Source organism: Nerophis ophidion, linkage group LG10 (assembly GCF_033978795.1).
Source record: "Nerophis ophidion isolate RoL-2023_Sa linkage group LG10, RoL_Noph_v1.0, whole genome shotgun sequence".
NCBI classification, from domain to species: Eukaryota; Metazoa; Chordata; class Actinopteri; order Syngnathiformes; family Syngnathidae; genus Nerophis; species Nerophis ophidion.
In genome coordinates, this window is record NC_084620.1 from 19,382,286 (window position 1) to 19,402,159 (window position 19,874).

The 19,874-nt window shown below is 39.0% G+C and overlaps 3 protein-coding genes across 4 annotated transcripts; 1 reads left to right on the forward strand and 2 right to left on the reverse strand.

Moving 5' to 3' along the window:
- Nucleotides 1-1,740: 1,740 nt before the first annotated feature.
- Nucleotides 1,741-4,955, forward strand: epdl1 (ependymin-like 1). The gene is made up of 6 exons (XM_061912752.1): nt 1,741-1,925; nt 2,011-2,045; nt 2,116-2,250; nt 4,091-4,277; nt 4,354-4,441; nt 4,533-4,955. The coding sequence occupies exons 1-6, from the start codon at nt 1,859-1,861 to the stop codon at nt 4,642-4,644; spliced, it is 624 nt and encodes a 207-aa protein (XP_061768736.1). The 5' UTR covers nt 1,741-1,858; the 3' UTR covers nt 4,645-4,955.
- On the reverse strand, nt 2,102-8,596 carry cskmt (citrate synthase lysine methyltransferase). 2 transcript variants are annotated; one of them, XM_061912751.1, is made up of 2 exons: nt 8,452-8,596; nt 2,102-7,823 (listed from the first exon to the last, which is right to left on the reverse strand). In XM_061912751.1, exon 2 carries the CDS (start codon nt 7,804-7,806, stop codon nt 7,150-7,152), a length of 657 nt encoding a protein of 218 aa, XP_061768735.1. In that variant the 5' UTR covers nt 7,807-7,823; nt 8,452-8,596; the 3' UTR covers nt 2,102-7,149. The 2 variants fall into 2 exon arrangements, with proteins under 2 accessions (XP_061768735.1, XP_061768734.1); XM_061912750.1 differs by lacking the exon at nt 8,452-8,596 and adding an exon at nt 8,193-8,346.
- Nucleotides 8,597-10,214: 1,618 nt separating this feature from the next.
- On the reverse strand, nt 10,215-17,505 carry otub1b (OTU deubiquitinase, ubiquitin aldehyde binding 1b). Its single transcript, XM_061912757.1, has 7 exons — nt 17,373-17,505; nt 15,506-15,567; nt 14,010-14,108; nt 13,815-13,933; nt 13,657-13,741; nt 11,402-11,596; nt 10,215-11,308 (listed from the first exon to the last, which is right to left on the reverse strand). Exons 1-7 carry the CDS (start codon nt 17,491-17,493, stop codon nt 11,111-11,113), a joined length of 879 nt encoding a protein of 292 aa, XP_061768741.1. The 5' UTR covers nt 17,494-17,505; the 3' UTR covers nt 10,215-11,110.
- Between the last annotated feature and the right edge of the window lie 2,369 nt (nt 17,506-19,874).

Below are 19,874 nucleotides of genomic sequence, written 5' to 3' on the forward strand. Positions count from 1 at the left end.
CAGAGACCCCGGACTGTTGAACGACTGAAACTCTACATAAACAAGAATGGGAAAGAATTCCACTTTCAAAGCTTCAACAATTAGTTTCCTCAGTTCCCAAACGTTTATTGAGTGTTGTTAAAAGAAAAGGTGATGTAAGACAGTGGTGAACATGCCCTTTCCCAACTACTTTGGCATGTGTTGCAGCCATGAAATTTTAAGTTAATTATTATTTGCAAAAAAAAATAAAGTTTCTGAGTTTGAATATCAAATATATTGTCTTTGTAGTGCATTCAACTGAATATAGGTTGAAAAGGATTTGCAAATCATTGTTGTCCGTTTATATTGACATCTAACACAATTTCCCAACTCATATGGAAACGGGGTTTGTATATTTATGCCATGTCTGTTTGTGTTATGTTATTTATGACTAAATTTGACAATGGAAATTATTTACAAACCCTGTAAATAACTTTTCCACTTTGCATCAGTCCATCTTAGATGATCTCGGGCCCAGAGAAGCCGGCGGCGTTTCTGGATGTTGTTGATAAATGGCTTTCGCTTTGCATAGTAGAGCTTCGACTTGCACTTACAGACAAACTGTATTTAGTGACAGTGGTTTTCTGAAGTGTTCCTGAGCCAACATGGTGATATCATTTAGAGATTGATGTCGGTTATTGATACAGCGCCGTCTGAGGGATCGAAGGTCATGGTTTTTCAATGTTGGTTTCCGGCCATGCCGCTTACGTGGAGTGATTTCTCCAGATTCTCTGAACCTTTTGATTATATTATGGACCGTAGATGTTGAAATCCCTAAATTTCTTGCAATTGCACTTTGAGAAACATTGTTCTTAAACTGTTTGACTATTTGCTCACGCAGTTGTGGACAAATTGGTATACCTCGCCCCATCCTTTCTTGTGAAAGACTGAACATTTTTTGGGAAGCTGTTTTTATACCCAATCATGGCACCCACCTGCTCCCAATTAGCCTGCACACCTGTGGGATGTTACAAATAAGGCATTCCTCAAGTTTATCAGTATTTTTTGCCACCTTTCCCAACTTCTTTGTCACGTGTTGCTGGCATCAAATTCTAAAGTAACTGATTTTTTGCCCCCCAAAAAAATTATCAATTTGAACATCAAATATGTTGTCTTTGTAGCATATTCAACTGAATATGGGTCGAAAATGATTTGCAAATCATTGTATTCCGTTTATATTTACATCTAACACAATTTCCCAACTCATGTGGAAACAGGGTTTGTATTTGTATAGGCAGAAATACGAGTGGATTGTAGTCTAACGGGTTCTGACGGTGCTGAAGTCACCTGACACCAAAGTTGCCTTGTATTTTTGTGACGTGCATATTCTGCGAATGACATACACAACACACGCTAGTCAGGTGATTTCTTTATCAGTGATGACTTCAAGGTAATTTTGCCAAACCTCCTGCTGATCATGTGATTGTTTTCATAACCAATCAAATAGAAACAAGACCAATATTTGCCGTGTTGTTCCTCACCTGTTTCAAAATGGATTAGGATTAAATAAATAAATATATGTGTATAGTTGTTTTTAAAAGGTGTGCATGACAGGTGTCCACATCATGAGTGGCATTGTTGAGGTCTGTTGCAATGTCCTGCTTTCCTAGCTTCACATGGCCAACTGACCTTTGAAGCCAAACCCCCCACCCCTTTGATTGGTTGGATGTTTCTCCTTTTTCATTGTGGCACCCAATGCTTAGACAACTATCACATGGTGCAAGAGGCCATTAAAAAAAGAAGAACCTGAACTTTATCCCAGTGTGAGCGTGCTGGTGTTTATAAGGAAGTGAGTCTTCCGCCCTCATTCACTGGTGTGAAAGCTTTGTGAGGAACAAACATGAGAGTTTTTGTTGCGTTTGCTTGCTTCCTGGCGACGTCCCTAGCTCAACAACCCCGACCATGCAGTAAGTATATGATTCCTTGCATTTTGTCTTCCCCTTACTCCTTTTTTACTGATTTGCTAAACTCTGCTTTGCTTCTGCCAAACAGCAAGCCCTGCTCTTTTGAGTGGCAATATGATGGTGGTAAGTATTTCTAGAAAGGCCTGAACACAATGACAGTCAATGATCTCGCTAAAACATTGTGTTGGTGCAGTCCACACAGAATGAAAAGCTGTGGGCTTCCATTCAGTACCTGTACGACGCTGTGGGACAAAGGTTCCGGCTCCATGAGATGGGATATTACAAGAATCACTCCTTCACCTATGATGGCCTTCTTCTCTTCAGAGAGGTGCTCAATCATCTTTAAATCAAACATAGCATGACTATTAGGAGTGCAGAAAAAAATCTATTCACCTTTGAAATGCTTATTTATTCCGATTTTTACAATCGAATTAACATTTTCAAGACTCATTCTTTTTTTTAAAATACATTTTAATAAAAATATGTTTTAGTCAGCAGCCAAGAGAAGCTTTTGTAACCAGTTTTGAAAAGGTTTAATTATAATTTGTATAACATATAATATATTGCGAGCTTTTAGTGCACAAGATTTTGATTGTGATTATTTCCGTATTAAATATTACTTGTGTAACACACAAGGCTCTGGGGCTGACTGCACCCTAGTGAGTATTGTAATACAATACAGTCATCCTTCATTCCATAAAAAAGCCAATCAACAAAATTGTAGATGACGTACATTTATATTTATTCAGAAATAATGTGTTATTAATATTTTATGGTAATTATGTATAACCAATAAACTACATGGACAACTACAATTCAGTTCAATCATTTGTGTTCTAAAGTCATGTTTTTATATACCAGATAATGTCTAACATTATTATGAAAAGGTAAACAAATAGGTTGATATGTCCAAGTGCAGAGAAAAGTGTTTATCTCCTACTGTAGTGAAGTCAATTTAAAACTGCTATGCAGCTTCAGCATTAATTGAAAAAGTAAACAAAACACAATGACAATACGGACATAAATCTGTCACAATGACGGCATTGAAGTGATGTTAAATTAGCAGTTACCTCTATGGATTATTGAATGACCGTGACCACATAAACAAAACACAATAAATGGGCAAAAGGAAAAAGAAAAAAAGTTTTTTGTACATATCTCCAGGGAAAAGGCTTGATTACATTGTAAACTTAAATAGTATGGTCGTTGTAGAAATACGGCCATGAATCACTCACAATGACAGCGTTTAAAGTAGTTAAATTTGCGGTTATTTTTATGGATTTTGAATGAATGCGGCCTCACTGCTGTTAAACCAAACTAAAACTACAACAAATGTGTTACAGCAAGATAAATGTTTAGCAGAAAAAAAATGGAATTGTCCATAAGGGAATTCGGCAACCGCGTAGAGTAGGGTTATTCAACAGGCAGCCTGAGGAAGCAAAACCGCCCTGGGAATGAGAGGATTTTTACTTTAGTTCAAAACTTGTGAAACAAACATTTTAGCAGTAGTAATAATAATAATAATAATGGATTAGATTTATATCGCGCTTTTCTATTGTTAGATACTCAAAGCGCTCACAGAGAAGTGGGAACCCATCATTCATTCACACCTGGTGGTGGTAAGCTACATCTGTAGCCACAGCTGCCCTGGGGTAGACTGACGGAAGCGTGGCTGCCAGTTTGCGCCTACGGCCCCTCCGACCACCACCAATCATTCATTCATCATTCATTCACCGGTGTGAGCGGCATCGGGGGCAAAGGGTGAAGTGTCCTGCCCAAGGACACTACGGCAGCGACTTTGATGTCCATTGGTGGGAAGCGAATCTGCAACACTCAGGTTTCTGGCACGGCCGCTCTACCCACTTCGCCATGCCGCCCGTAGTGCTCCCGTTTGTAGAGGAACTTGGAACAATGCAAACACATGGGCAGATCATTTATTGACATTTTAACACTGCTCACAAACATAGACACTGGGGTCCAAACTTGTGATTTACATAACTGAGGCGATCTTTCAGGCACCCCATTAAGTCCTTTTCTTTTTGGCCGTTACATATTGTTTTCGTAATGTGATTTTTGTACCTTGCTGTAGCTTGTTAGCTTACGAATCAAGGTGTGCCAGGATGATCTCAGAAAAAAAGGGGAGTAAAAACAACTAATGTACCTTGCAGGCAGCCATGTATGAGATCAACAATCATGACCACACATGCAAAAAGAGGCCCCTGAAAGTGGACTTCCATCCGATGGCGATCCCGAGCAACGCCACTCTTTTGGGCCAGGCTGTTTTGGGAAGTTCTTCAGGCCCGGGTCAGGGGATACTTGTCAACACGTGGATGGGCATCATTCCGAAGACTGGAGGTGAGAGTGCAAGAGCAAAGTCAGTTGATCAATATTTGTGTCAGCATGTGTGTTTACATGCACCTTAACTCTGCAGGACGGTATGTGACCACAGTCACAGAATTTGGATGCATCCCTATCTCCGTGTCCTACCAAACTCAGCCTTTTGGCTGGATGGTGACAAAGTAAGTGAGATCTAACGACAAATTGTTTACATTTGGCTGATAGGAGGTATTCATGGGACAATGAATATGTGCATCTTTCATTTCTTTGCAGTTTCTTCAACAACATCATTGGCATTTCGGACCCAAGTCAGCTCAACCCACCAGCTTTCTGCCAAGACGCGTCACACGAGGAGCCAGTCGACTTCTTCAGTTTATTCCAGTAGAAATAAGCGCATGTTTTCAAGCTAAATCCATACAAAAAGTCAGTTATTATTCGACTAACAATGGATAATCATCATCTTGTGGTAAAAAATGAGTAAAAACTAAATCTTGCATTAGTAACAGTTTGGGATCACTTGCCCAGCAGGCACAGGACATCAATACAATATTGACATCTCTTTTAAAACTGACTTTGAAACAACATTGCAAAATAGTTGTAGTGGTAAATTGAGACATTGTTGGTTGGGAAATGACCAAATTTCATAGGTCAAATCAACGTCACAACCTGACATTAAATAAATGTTGTCAAAAAGTATGTTGTTTCATTATGTTTGGGTTGCTCAACGTCAGGACCTAATTCAACAAGTTCTCAACTTTGTTTTAATGTTTTGTCCCTGCTGGGGGCCGTCAATATGTCACACTTCAGTCATGCTGATATCTTGGTTCACATTAGCTAAAATGCTTTGGTACAATGTTGTTGTAGACCTCAACGTTTTTCAGTTTTAATTTTTTTAACTCAATAAATGGACATCAAAACTATGCAAAATTATCTGGCACAGCCTGTAGCCACCAGAGGGCGCACCAATCAAAAACTGACGCCGGGAATGGATTAAAAGCACCTTTAATAATGGAATTGGGGGTCTGAGTTTTTAAAATGTTGAATATGTTTTTCTGTCATTTAAATATGCAAATAATAATAAAAATAACCCCTTCAATGTTCAGATAAAATAAATATAACCTTTGTATTGAACTATAAATTAAACACTTAAGTTTGTTCCACCCGGGTAGAATCAAACCTATTTCAAACACTTCACTTAACACATATGTCATAATGTCATCAAAGTTCACTTTTATGCATTCTCACACACATCACCAACATGTTGGTACAAAGTGTAGGTGATAGATCAAGGGAAGAATATTATAATTCTATTTGGCAACATTGGAGAAAGTTTTGTCTAAGTTCCACTTTTGCATTTCATTGCATCTAACTGTGGTGCATTCAAAGACCCTTGATCAAAGCAATATGTTAAATTGACAAATGAAAGTATGTCGCGGGGGGCGCTGGCGCCTATCTCAGCTACCCCCCGCGACCCCGAAAAGGAATAAGCGGTAGAAAATGGATGGGATGGATGGATGAAAGTATGTGTAATATGTCATGTATTTAAATTGTACACGTCCATCCATCCATTTTCTACTGCTTGTCCCGTTTGGGGTCATGGGGATGCTGGAGCCTCTCTCAGCTGCTTTCGGGCGGAAGGCGGAGTACACCCTGGACATTTCGCCACCTCATCACTGGGCCAACAACAATAAACAGACAACATTCACACTCACATTCACACACTAGGGCCAATTTAATTTTGCCAATCAACCTACCCCCGGGTGCATGCCTTTGGAGGGAGGAAACCGGAGTACATGTTCAAAATGAAACTCAACTCAAAAAAAGCTAGGACTCGAGGTGTCACCTGGTTTTAAAGATACAGGGAGGGTTAACCTGAAAGAAATGAACTAAAGTTAAAAAGTTAGAGTACCACTGTTAGACACACACTACGTGTGGTGAAGTTACCCTCTGGATTTGACCCATCCCCTTGTTCCACCTCCTGGGAGGTGAGGGGAGCAGTGAGCAGCAGCGGAGGCCATGCTCAGGAATAATTTTGGTGATTTAACCCCCAATTCCAACCGTTGATGTTGAGTGCTAGGCAAGGAGGTAATGGATCCCATTTTTATAGTCTTTGGTAAGAGTCGGCGGGGGTTTGAACTCAATACCTACCGATCTCAGGGCAGACACTCTAACCACAAGGCCACTGAGCAGGGAACTAATGACAACAACCCACGCATTCACGGGGAGAACATGCAAACTCCACACAGAAAGAGCCCGAGCCTGGATTTGAACCCAGGACTGCAGGACCTTCGTATTGTGAGGCAGACGCACTAACCCCTCTGCCACCATGAAGCCCAACAATGATTACCCAACAATGATAATTTTCCGTGAATAAAACAGTCTACTTTATACACTGAAGTAAACATGACATATTTTCTAATTTTCAATTCATCCCGTTTGGGGTCGCTGGAGACTATCTCAGCTGCATTCGGGCGGAAGGGATCGTACACCCTGGACAAGTCGGAACGTCATCACAGGGCACACAGATAGACGGACAAAATTCACACTCACATTCACACACTAGGGCCAATATGTAAGTAAATAATGACATTAATTTATATTCTGGGCACTTTATATTGAATTTGTTGGAACTTTTTTGTGGGGGTAAAAAAAAAATTGTTTGTGGGGGGTTAGTTAAAGTTATAAATATTATTTCTAAAAAGTCAAAAACACAATTAGGATGTGTTTTTTTATATTAGTGCATGTAAGCATACCAAGTGTGTGTTTGGGGCAGGTCGTAGGGTACAGGGAATTGAAATGGTGCTAAGTCGTTTGCAACTCTCCCACAGAAACTTACATTCCAAAATAGACAAACTATGTTCTTTACATGAAATATTTCCATTGTCCAAAGTCATTGCTGCACATTCAGGCGAGGGGTCACTTGGTAGCAATAATAACACACTCCCCTCTTCTCCCCTACTTCCTGCACACAAACCTCTGCCGCTATCTCCCGTGCTTCCATCTCCAGCCACAGCAGCCTAGCGTCCGGGTCCTCATCAGAGAACTGGAGCAGAGACCCTGAGTGGCGCAGCACCTCTAAACACTGCTTCAGCACCAGGCCGGCCTTCCCTGGGCCCTCTTTTGACCTCAGTAGGGCATCCGTGGTGCCCTTGTCTACTATGAGGTCCACAGTACGGGAACCAAAGTGTCGGTGCAGCTGTGTGCAGTCCAGCTCCACAAAGTCCAACTGTGAGAAAGAGTTCCTCGAGTGGACATCTTCAGCCAGCACATGCTCCTTCATGAGCCGCACAGCAACGGGGGAAATATCAGCACATGTGACCCACACTGGAACGGGACAGTGCTGGTAAATGGAGGGTCCCAACGAGGAGGTGCCACAGCCCATATCCAGGACTTGCAAAAAGGCCTCAGTGCTGGACTTGGTCTGTAGTAAAGGCATGATGAGGTTCCGGACTGCTTCAAAGCCAAAGAACCAATCAAAATTCTTGAACTGCCTTGTTCTGCTGCTGCTGTCGGCATAGAAGCGATCCCAGGTGGCTTTTTTGTCCATGTTTGCAATCAGTTCAGCTGAGAGACACAAGGACAGGACTCATAAATAGGTGACCAGGTGAAGGTGTTTAGGTTATATCCAAACAACATTTCTAACCATAACACATTCATAATAGCATATTCGAGCATTCATTTTCGAAAATATTTACAAGATTATTTATTATTGTGTACCCAATAGCATATTTTCATGGGTAAGGACATACACATTATGGTAACGATAGTGCAAAAACGTATACAAGTTTGTATTAAAATTGTGCACTACAACTAGCTAGGTCAACGGTTAGCATTCGGGCAAACGTAGCCATGAGGACACGCAAGTAAAAAGGAGGACGAAAAAAGTTAAATACATAAAATGAACACATTCATTAGCACTGCCACGAAACGTACACGTAAGAGACGAGTGAAGTCGCACACATGTAGCTGTAAATGTTCGGCTACACGACGAGGTCTTAAACAACAACACTGCCATCTTCGCCTGGCTTGAGGCTTAACTCTTGTGTGACAGGACCGCTCACTCCCACCTGAAATCAGCGAACTGGGGGGGAAATCATCGTTCTATCGTTTAGCATTACTATGCGACACACTCGTATACAGTGAACTGCTAAGTATTTTTTCCATATAAAATGTCTGTAAAAAGAGGTGTCACCTTATATTTGAGGTTCCAGAGAGTTGTAATGTGGGCATCGACGTTCAAATGTGATATAGCGTCAATACCATGTGCAGTATCGGTATAGATTTGATACTACGGTGATGAGACTGAACATTTTCTACAAATATCTGTTAATTTTCACAAATATATGTCTATTTGTCTGTATATATATGTAAGATACATATTTTTGTGTGTGTGTGTACATTGAATACACACACACAAATGGACGGATATTTGTGAAAATTAACGGATATTTGTAGAAAATGTTCAGTCTCTTTCCCTCTTTCTCATATATATATGTGTATATATATATATATATATATATATATATATACACACACATATATATATACATATATTTATGTACATATATATACATATATATCTATTTTTTATATACATATATACGTATATATATATATACGTGTATATATACATATATACGTGTGTATGTATATATATATATATATATACACGTGTGTATATATATATATATATATATATATATATATATATACGTGTATATATATATATATGTATGTACAGTACAGGCCAAAAGTTTGGACACACCTTCTCATTCACAACACAACTGATGCTCCCAACCCCATTGATAAAGTAAGAAATTCCACTAATCAACATTGATAAGTCACATCTGTGAAGTGAAAAAACGACTGCTTGGCACACTCGGTATTCTCTCGGTGCGCTCAAAGCACACCTGTGAAGTGAGAACCATTTCAGGTGACTACCTCTTGAAGCTCATTGAGAGAATGCCAAGAGTGTGCGAAAAAGTAAGGGTGGCTATTTTGAAGAAACCAAATATAAAACATGTTTTCAGTTATTTCACCTTTTTTTGTTAAGTACATAACTCTGCATTAAATGAGGTATGTACAAACTTTTGGCCTGTACTGTATATACACATACATACATTATATATATATGTATATGTATATATATATATATTATATATATACACACATATATATATATATATATATATATATATATATATTTATACAGACACACATATATGTATATATAAAGTATTGATATGTAATACTCTAAATTTCCAGTACGAATTCTGCTTCCAAGCTAGTCAGAGCTTTTCTTCCTGTCCCTCACATACACACCCGTGACATGGAGATGTAGAAGTGACACCAACACGCAAGTTTTAAAAAGGTCTCTTTTTTTGCTAACAGGTTGGCAATTAGGAAAATTATTTTAAGACACTATTGTGTCATTTCTAAGAAATATGGTATCCTTTTTATTGCAATCTACCAGTTGTTATTTTACAAATTTTGAGATGTGCTATAAATAAAAAGTTATTTTCAAAAACAAGCCTTGTAAAAGAAGAAATTGTTCAGGGTTGGCTTACATTTAGGCCAAAATGTTATTTTACTGGTACTAGTAAAAAAATGGTTTACAAAACTGATTTATTTTGTATTAAAATAATGTTTGGAAATCGTGCATTGAACAAGCATTGCGGTCTATTATTCAGGTTAATGTGTTAACTTTTCTAAATAAGCATCACTACTGAAAACATGATTTAACAATAGAAGGGTCATCTTATACTCAGGATTGTCTTTTAGTCTGATAATTTATTGTACGGATTCAATCGAAAAAAAAAAAAAAAATTCTGAAATCAAACCTTAGCAAAAAAATAAACCTGTTCATTCTAAGGATTTTAAGCACAAAGAGGAATGTATAGTCTTTGGTTATACAGATTCAACTCGTGTCACATTGAACACATGACATACAATAAATAAGATGTAAATCCCTTTAATAAAACTGAATGAAACGCAGTGTAACAAAGGAAAAGAACCCAACAAAGCAAGTAGATAACATTTACAACCACAAAAGAAACCTGTACAACTCTAAAATGCCTGGAGTCTTACTTGATCTATGAATTCATTAGATATTTTGTGATGATTTTACGGGGGTCGTTTTAGGGCTGGGGGATCATGGACTGGGTGTGTTGTATCTTTTTGATTTGGTTTCAGACCACTGTTGTTCTGCTTTAACTGTGTGGCTGCTAGAGATGAAACGGTATGAGCAGTTCTTATGCTATATTGATGACTATTGTGACCCAAAATATCACAGTGGTCAGTATTTTCATGCAATTGTTCATTTTTCTTTGACTTCAGTCTTTTTTGTAGGCACACAAATATCTGCATCCTTTGTTGTGTTTCTGTAAAGCATCTTTGGGTGTTTCAGTTGTTTTATTGTGCAGTTGGCTAAAGGCATTTGGTTGCAGTCTCTCTGATGCTAAGCACGTTCTAACAGTAAACACTTTTTCCCCCCTCTTCATCGATAAATCGTATACCCAAGGATTTCCCCCCATTAGGGGTAGGGCCACACTTTGCCAAGCTCTGGCGGGCCACAATGTCTCATTTGAGAGGTTATTATTTTTATCGGTAGAAGTATAGTCGAAAATATTTTTGCATCAAAGGTTATCCCAGTGATTTCAGTACTAAAATGAATGAAATTACTTTTAAAAAAAGTGGCGCTCACTATTAAGGGAGTAGATGGAGAATGTACAGATGATGTATCAGTCGCACACACTTTATTTCATGTTTGGGCATAGTTGGGGGGGTATACCGTTTCATCTCTAGTGGGTTAGACTGCCGTGGATATTGACAAGGGGGGAGAGGCGGGAGCGCTATTTGTACAAGATGTCATAATGGCCTGGTCTATAGAGGAGAAAGATGCGCGGGTCGCCGCCTTCCGGAAAGACGTGATGATTGACCGTTCCACCCTCTCCTCGATCCATGTACTCCACAAGGATGGATAAGTTCAGGGCCTGGGCTAAGGCGATGATGTGAATGTGGTCGCTTTCTTTAGACATTGGCTCCACCTCCTTAGGGGTAAAAAAAAGGGCAAAATATTTTCTAAACTGAGCTAAAACTGAAAAAATATATATATTCTGCATTAGAATGAAGGTAAAACGCACCTGCTGACAGAACTCCTTGACAGAGCATCCACCTTCGATGAAATGCTGAAAGAAACTATGCTCTCGCTGCAGGTAGCCTGAGGTGAGCAGCCGCAAATACACGACCACGTAGTCCGACACATTCTGGTCATTGAAAGATCTCAGCAGCTCCTTCAGGCTCGGTTGCTTTTCGCACAGCTCGATCAGGTCCATGAACTATAAGGACAGACAGGAAGTAACTTAGTAAAGGTGGTCTGTGCGCCCTCTGAACAAGTCGTATGAACAAGAACTTGCGTATTAAATGCAAAGCCAGGTTAGATTCTTTTGGAGGTGCAAGTCAAGCTACTAGGCTGTGTGACATTCATTTGAATGGCTGTTTGACGTGAACTAATACCAATTTGAAGCAGCGGGGGCCGTTTGTTTGGGAGCAGTTTTTAAATGCAAACTGCCAACGCTCCTTTCATATGTACAACCCCTGACTTGGACTGCAGTCACACGGACAGAAAAACAAAACACATTTTGCAGCCCTTTGAGACACTAGTGATTTAGGGCTATATAAATAAACATTGATTGATTGATTGAAAATGACTAAGAGTCAAAGGAAACTGCACTTTTCTAGTTGATTGTTTTGTAATGGATGTGTTAAAAGTAGCCTCGCTTAGGTGTTCACCATTTGACATTCACATTTATATATTGCACATATTTTTATTTTAGATTTATTTCAAATTTTTAATACACAAGAGTATTCTTGTTGTATAAATTGTAGACTATATTTTCCCTGCATTGTTAAAATGTATTTACAGCGAAGTTGATTTGCATGGAGGGTAGGGATGTCCCGATCCAAGTTTTTGCACTTCCGATCTGATACCTATATTGTTTTTGCACTTCCGATCTGATACCGATACTGGCCGATCCGAGCATGTATTAAAGTTTAAAGTTATATGGCCTACTTAGTTGTCAGATTCATGTTGAAAAGGGTTTTAGTACTCTTGATAACAACTAGCCAGCTGAATTAGGTGAGTTTGAATAATACACAATGGTTGGTATTCAAGGATAAACACAAAATAGAAAAAAATATACATGACAAACAGAAACGGCATCATTTAACAGTAAAAAAGTGAAAAATATAAAGTGCAAATAATGCTGTAAACAATATTTCAAAAAGCAAAACACACAAACAACCTGAGTGGGATAAAATGCCTATAACTCAACATCAATACTTGCTCTTGAACAAGTGTAAACTTAAAAAATATTTAAAAAAAACTATCTACACACTCACTTCAATTGTTTGTCCCAGTTAGGGAGGGCAAACAATTGAAGTCCAAGCATAATGGGGAGATTCTTTCTAACAAAAAAGAACACTTCAAGATGCTCAGGTGTCAGCCTGCTCCTGTGTTCATCAATGATGAGTCCTAAAAAGCCTCTCACTCTCAAGAGTCATTAAAATGTCTTACAACTTTACCACCACGCTTGACTTTATTGTGGCATGTTTTGCATTCCACCGCTTTTTTTTCGTTTTGTAGGGTAAAATAATCCCACACAGCTGACATTTTTACCGTAACTTTTAATTCACACGGCTGTCTTAACAGTTAGAACACAGACCTGTGGATGTGTTGAGGGTGTGCTGGAAAATGCGGAACGGCGCGTAGGGAGCAGCAGAAGAGTGGAATGTATTATTTAAATTGGTGTGTTGGAAAACACGGATGTGAGTTCTTTTAAAAACTGGATCTGGATCGGCATTTTCCCGTGCCTTGCCGATACGCATTTTTTGGCAAATATCGGCGGCCGACAACCCTAATGGAGGGTATTTGTAGCCTGTGTTGTTTTTATTGTGCCACAAAGTTTCTTAGGTGAGGGGAAACAAATCAGTTTAAGAGCTTGGGGTTGAGGTACCACCATAGGAAAAGTTTACTAAGAAAGCAACTCCAATTATAAGTATTGTTTTAGAATTATTTCAACAGATATTGTATAAATTGGTCAAAACATTTTTAATTATTCAGATTTAAATATCATAAAACTGCTGGCAGTGATCATTTCCTTGATGGAAATTAGTAACTTATGAAAAAAGTTTGAAAAAGAACTACCAGTATATTGAGTCCGTCTTTTTGAACAGGTCTATGAAAGGAACGGTTCTTCAAGATCATACGTTCAGAAAGCCTTAAATCTGGAGGGGAAGGAGTAATCCGGCAGAGCGGACGCTGGCACCTCAAAGCAGAAGCAGAAACCTGGCTTTTGATTGAGAAAGAGTAGATAAGTTGTCTTTTTGAGCAACTCACAGTGTGGTGGAAGTCCTCAATGGTGAACTCAGTAAACCCCTCGTTAACCAGGTCTAGTTTGCTTTTTGCTGCCACTTCCTTGAACCTATTCACAGGGAACAACATGAACGTCCGCTATGTCTGATTTACTTTAATGGAGTGGGGCAATAACCACTTACCTCTGCAGTTCTTTGCTGTCATCTAGAAGAGACTCCAGATGCGCAAAGCCAAAAGCTCTGTAGAAACAATTGCCGTCTGGTCGTGTCTTACGAATGTATGAATATTTTTTGTGCAAGTCCTGCAGTGAGGCGGAATACAAGATTTCTGCATGAAGGCACAGTGACCAGAGAGCACAGCGATGAGGTTTCACTGACCTTAATCTTGAGCTGATAAACAGTGTCTTCCTCCGAGTACTCTCTCTGCAGCACGGTGAGCTCCTTTCTTTCAGACACTAATGGGTTACTGTTGGCTATCTAAATGACCAAACCAAAGAAGGTTAAACAGAAAGCAAAATGGTTTATGGAAACAGCTGTGTGTTTCCAAATAAGGCTGGGCGATTATAGGACCGTAATCGTAGATTGCAATTAATTTGAGTTTGATCACAGTGATAAGCCTTTAGCATAGTTCCTCAATAAAACTTGGCAAAATATATCAGTGGCAGTCGTAACCAGTAGGGAAGCAACTATGCTTCGTATAATCCTGCACGGAACAATCCTTATTTATTGACATTGATCCTGTGTGTCTGTGAATGTATGTGTGTGTATGTTTGCGTGTGTTTGTGTGTGTATGTTGGACCTTCTATTCCACCGTTGCGAAAGCCAGTCACCTCACGACGGAACTAATGTTCAATCGCGTTGTGCCTCGTCCCCTTACACAGCTGGAAGTGCAGCCCAGAAGAACAATATAAATAAATCTGACTAACAGACTTTACTTTCACTATTTGCTGAAGCTCACTGGTAACCCTGCCCCGAATGCGGACTAGCAGGCACATAGAGAACGTCTGTATTGGTCCCAACTGGGAGAATCAAAACACATTATTTAATCAGAAAAGGCTTTTTTTTTCTTCTAATATTTTAAAACCAGACTTATGTGTCTGCAAAGATTCCACTCGTGTTATAACTTTCACTAAAAACCAGACACTTTGTGTTCTTAATATTTGTCTGTGGATAAAAACATTTTGTTCCTCAAATAATAATTTAACTAGTTTTATGTGTTTGTACACATTATTTTATAGTACCTCAAATTCAAACTGCACTTTAATGTATTTGTATTCAATAAAATATACATAATTTAAGTTTGAAAAACTCCAGAATCTTGGTGGAGCTTGTTGTTTGCCAAAGCACAGGTGAGAAGCACTAATGTATACAAGTAATTAAAGATTAGAAATAATTTACCATTTGACAGTGTTGTTTAGTAAATGTTAATTTGAAATAAAAGTCACCAATTATACTTTGTTTACTGCAGAATGTTTGTGATGACAAGCAAAAAAACCAAAAGAACTTTGAGAGGAAAAAAAGTTGTTCTCTTTACCCCCACAAAACATACCGAAAAATCCAGGTACGGACCATAGTGTGGTTCAGTAAACACACATATAGGTATGAACAAAATGACAGTTGTCAGCTGTTGGCATACGTTACTTTGATCAAACTTGTTGGAAATGTATGTTACAAGATACTGCGGTGGTAGTAAACAGTAAATATGGGGTACTTGGTATAATCTTGCAAGGGAAAATCTGGATTATTTTTTTTTTTAAGTGATAATCGAAATCGCATGATGTGGAAAAAAAAAAAATATTTTAATTTTTTTTTGCCATATCGCCCAGCCCTATTTGTAAATTAACTTTGCTCTAGTCATTAAATATCATTCTCACCTCTTGTTGTATTCTGTCTTGCTGTGCAATTATGGCCTCGTCATATGCGAGGCAGTTCACCCCTGTAAAAGATCAGTTATTATAACGAATATGGATATGTTGTATGCAATGTATTAAAAGGGGGACTTGGTCCAGTATGTGAATCAGGTGATGGATTTCGATTCTGACAGGTTATGTCATGTATGAGCTAAAACAATGGTTCTCAAGTACCCATGGGGGTACCTGAAGGTATGCCAAGGGGTACGTGAGATTTTTTTTTCTTTAATATTCTAAAAATAGCAACAATTCAAAAATCATTTATAAATATATTTATGGCATAATACTTCAACAAAATATGAATATAAATTCATAAACTGAAGAGAAATGCAACAATGCAATATTCAGTGTTGATGTTGTAAGCACAATACCAATGGTGCGCAATTTGCACAATGCGCAACCGCATTTTGCAAATTTAATGTCAAATCAAATCAAATCAAATGTTTATTGGATTCATCCCTATACAGTGTATATCCACGACAGAACTACTGACTAAACTACTGCCACAACTTGGTTTACTATTTATAAAATATAATAATGTAGGGTTACCTGGAACTTCAAATAGGCCGCCCGGCCTGAATCCACACTTGGTAGTAGTTTAGTCGTGGATGTACACTGCATAGGGGCGGTATAGCTCGGTTGGTAGAGCGGCCGTGCCAGCAACTTGAGGGTTGCAGGTTCGATTCCCGCTTCCGCCATTCTAGTCACTGCTGTTGTGTCCTTGGGCAAGACACTTTACCCACCTGCTCCCAGTGCCACCCACATTGGTTTAAATGTAACTTACATATTGGGTTTCACTATGTAAAGCGCTTTGAGTGACTAGAGAAAAGCGCTATATAAATATAATTCACTTCACTTCACATTTGACATTAAATTTGCAAAATGCGGTTGCGCATTTTGCAAATTGCCCGCCATTGGTATTGTGCTTACAACATTGACAGCTCGATTTTTTGTGGACATGTTCCATTAATATTGCTGTTTTAAAGATTTCTATTTTTGTGAAGAAATGTTTAGAATTAAGTTCATGAATCCAGATGGATCTATGTTACAATCCACAAAGAGGGCACTTTAAGTTGATGATTACTTCTATGTGTAGAAATCTTTATTTATAATTGAATCACTTGTTTATTTTTCAGCAAGTTTTAAGTTATTTTTATATCTTTTTTTCCAAATAGTTCAAGAAAAACCACTACAAATGAGCAATATTTTGCACTGTTATACAATTTAATAAATCAGAAACTGATGACATAGTGCTGTATTTTACTTCAGTATCTCTTTTTTTCAACCAAAAATGTTTTGCTCTGATTAGGAGGTACTTGATTTAAAAAAAAATGTTCACAGGGGTGAAAAAAGGTTGAGGCAGAGTAAAAAAAAAAAGTGCATGTTCTTAAGAGAGGTCGTCATAATGAAACGAAATCTGTATGCATAACAACGGCTGCTTGCTAACCCTAGCTAGCTCGAAAACAAACACATACTGCAACCAACACCGTGTTTGGTAAACAAACCTACGCCGACATTGCTTTAATAACAACCCTGCGGTTTTATCATCCTCTTCAGCCGAAAACATTGGGACTGTCACCGTTGTCCTGTCAAGTTTCAACATAGGCGATGTGTTTTCTTTGTGTAGCACCGTTAGCATTAGCCAGTAAGCTATGGCCTATTTTCTTTCATTTGGCCGCTGCGCGCCTGCCGCTTTGTCCTCGAAGAAGGCAATAGAACACCCAAAAACGGATTTAAAAAAAATCCCCGCTTCAAATGTGTCATTGACATCCCCGAAACTAACACCTTGACTGAGTGCGTTGTGTTCTGTGTTTACACTTGTTTTTCTCACCCTCGATCTCCCCCTGTGATGATTCCTGCTGCTCCTCCGCCATCTTAGTCGTCCCGATCAGCTTCCTGTTTTTTTCCCTCAACTTTATTGCTAATGTACAAACGTACAAAAGCGGTAACATACGTAAAGAGGCAGCGTAGTATACACACATTTGACTAATTACCATTACACATTAAAGTAAGATTCTATACAATATATAATACTGTGCACCTTTACTTTTGTTCTGTTTATATAAATCAATCAATCAATGTTTACATATATAGCCCTAAATCACCAGTGTCTCAAAGGGCTGCACAAACCACAACGACATCCTCGGTAGAGCCCACATAAGGGCAAGGAAAAACTCACCCCAGTGGGACGTCGGTGACAGTGAAAATGATGACTACGAGAAACCTTGGAGAGGACAGCATACAGTGGGGCAAAAAAGTATTTAGTCAGCCACCGATTGTGCAAGTTCTCCCACTTAAAATAATGACAGAGGTCTGTAATTTTCATCAAAGGTACACTTCAACTGTAAGAGACAGAATGTGACAAAAAAATCCAGGAATTCACATTGTAGGAATTTTAAAGAATTTATTTTTAAATTATGGTGGAAAATAAGTATTTGGTCAACCATTCAAAGCTTTCACTGATGGAAAGAGGCTTTGGTTCAAAATCTCACGATACATGGCCCCATTCATTCTTTCCTTAACACGGATCAATCGTCCTGTCCCCCTCAGCAGAAAAACAGCCCCAAAGCATGATGTTTCCACCCCCATGCTTCACAGTAGGTGTGGTGTTCTTGGGATGTAACTCAGTCTTCTTCTTCCTCCAAACACGACAAGTTGAGTTTATACCAAAATGGATACATAGATGATACAGCAGAGGATTGGGAGAATGTCATGTGGTCAGATGAAACCAAAATAGAACTTTTTGGTATAAACTCAACTCGTCGTGTTTGGAGGAAGAAGGATACTGAATTGCATCCCAAGAACACCATACCTATTGTGAAGCATGAAATCGTTATTTATAATTGAATCACTTAAAGTTTATTTTTCAACAAGTTTTTAGTTATTTTTATATCTTTTTTCCAAATAAGTCAAGAAAGACAACTACAAAGGAGCAATACTTTGCACTGTTATACAATTTAAAAAATCAGAAACTGATGACATAGTGCTGTATTCACTTCTTTATCTCTTTTTTTTTCAACCAAAAATGCCTTGCTCTGATTAGGGGGTACTTGAATTAAAAAAAAAATTCACAGGGGGTACAACACTGAAAAAATGTTGAGAACCACTGCCCTAGGGGACCGAAAGCAATGGATGTCGAGCGGGTCTAACATGATATTGTGAAAGTCCAATCCATAGTGGATCTAACATAACCGTGAGAGTCCAGTCCAAAGTGGATCTAATACAGTAGCGAGAGTCCCGTCCAAAGTGGAGCCAGCAGGAAACCATCCCAAGCAGAAGCGGATCAGCAGCGCAGAGATGTCCCCAACCGATACACAGGCGAGCGGTCCATCCTGGGTCCCGACTCTGGACGAGCGGTCCATCCTGGGTCCCGAATCTGGACAGCCAGTGCTTCATCCATGGCCACCGGACCGGATCCCCTCCACAAGGGAGAGGGGGACAGAGGAGAAAGAGAAAAGAAACGGCAGATCAACTGGTCTAAAAAGGGGGTCTATTTAAAGGCTCGAGTATACACATGAGTTTTAATATGAGACTTAAATGCTTGTACTGAGGTAGCATTTCGAACTGTTACCGGGAGGGAATCCCAGAGTATTGGAGACCAAATAGAAAACGCTCTATAGCCCGCAGAATTTTTTTGGGGCTCTGGGAATCACTAATAAGCCGGAGTCCTTTGAACGCAGATTTCTTGCCGGGACATACGACACAATACAATCGGCAAGATAGGCTGGAGCTAGACCGTGTAGTATTTTATACATACTTTAAGTAGTAAAACCTTAAAGTCACATCTCAAGTGCACAGGAAGCCGGTGCAGGTGAGCCAGTATAGGCGTAATATGATCAAACTTTCTTGTTCTTGTCAAAAGTCTAGCAGCTGCATTTTGTACCAACTGTATGCTAGACATAGGGAGGCCCGAAAATAATACATTACAGTAATTGAGACAAGAGGTATACGAACGCATGAATAATGATCTTAGCGTCGCTAGTGGACAAAATGGAACAAATTTTAGTGATGTTACGGAGATAAAAGAAGGCCATTTTAGTAACACTTTTAATGTGTGACTCAAATGAGAGAGTTGGGTCAAAAATAATACTCAGATTCTTTACCGAGTCACCTTGTGTAATTGTTTGGTTGTCAAATGTTAAGGTGGTATTATTAAATAAGTGTCAGTGTCTAGCAGGACTGATAATCAGCATTTCCGTTTTCTTAGCGTTGAGTTGCAAAAAGTTAGTGGACATCCATTGTTTAATTTAATTTAAGACAAGCCTCCAGCTGACTACAATTTGGCTAATCAATCAATCAAGCTACCTTTCGACCATTGTGTGTGACCACAGTT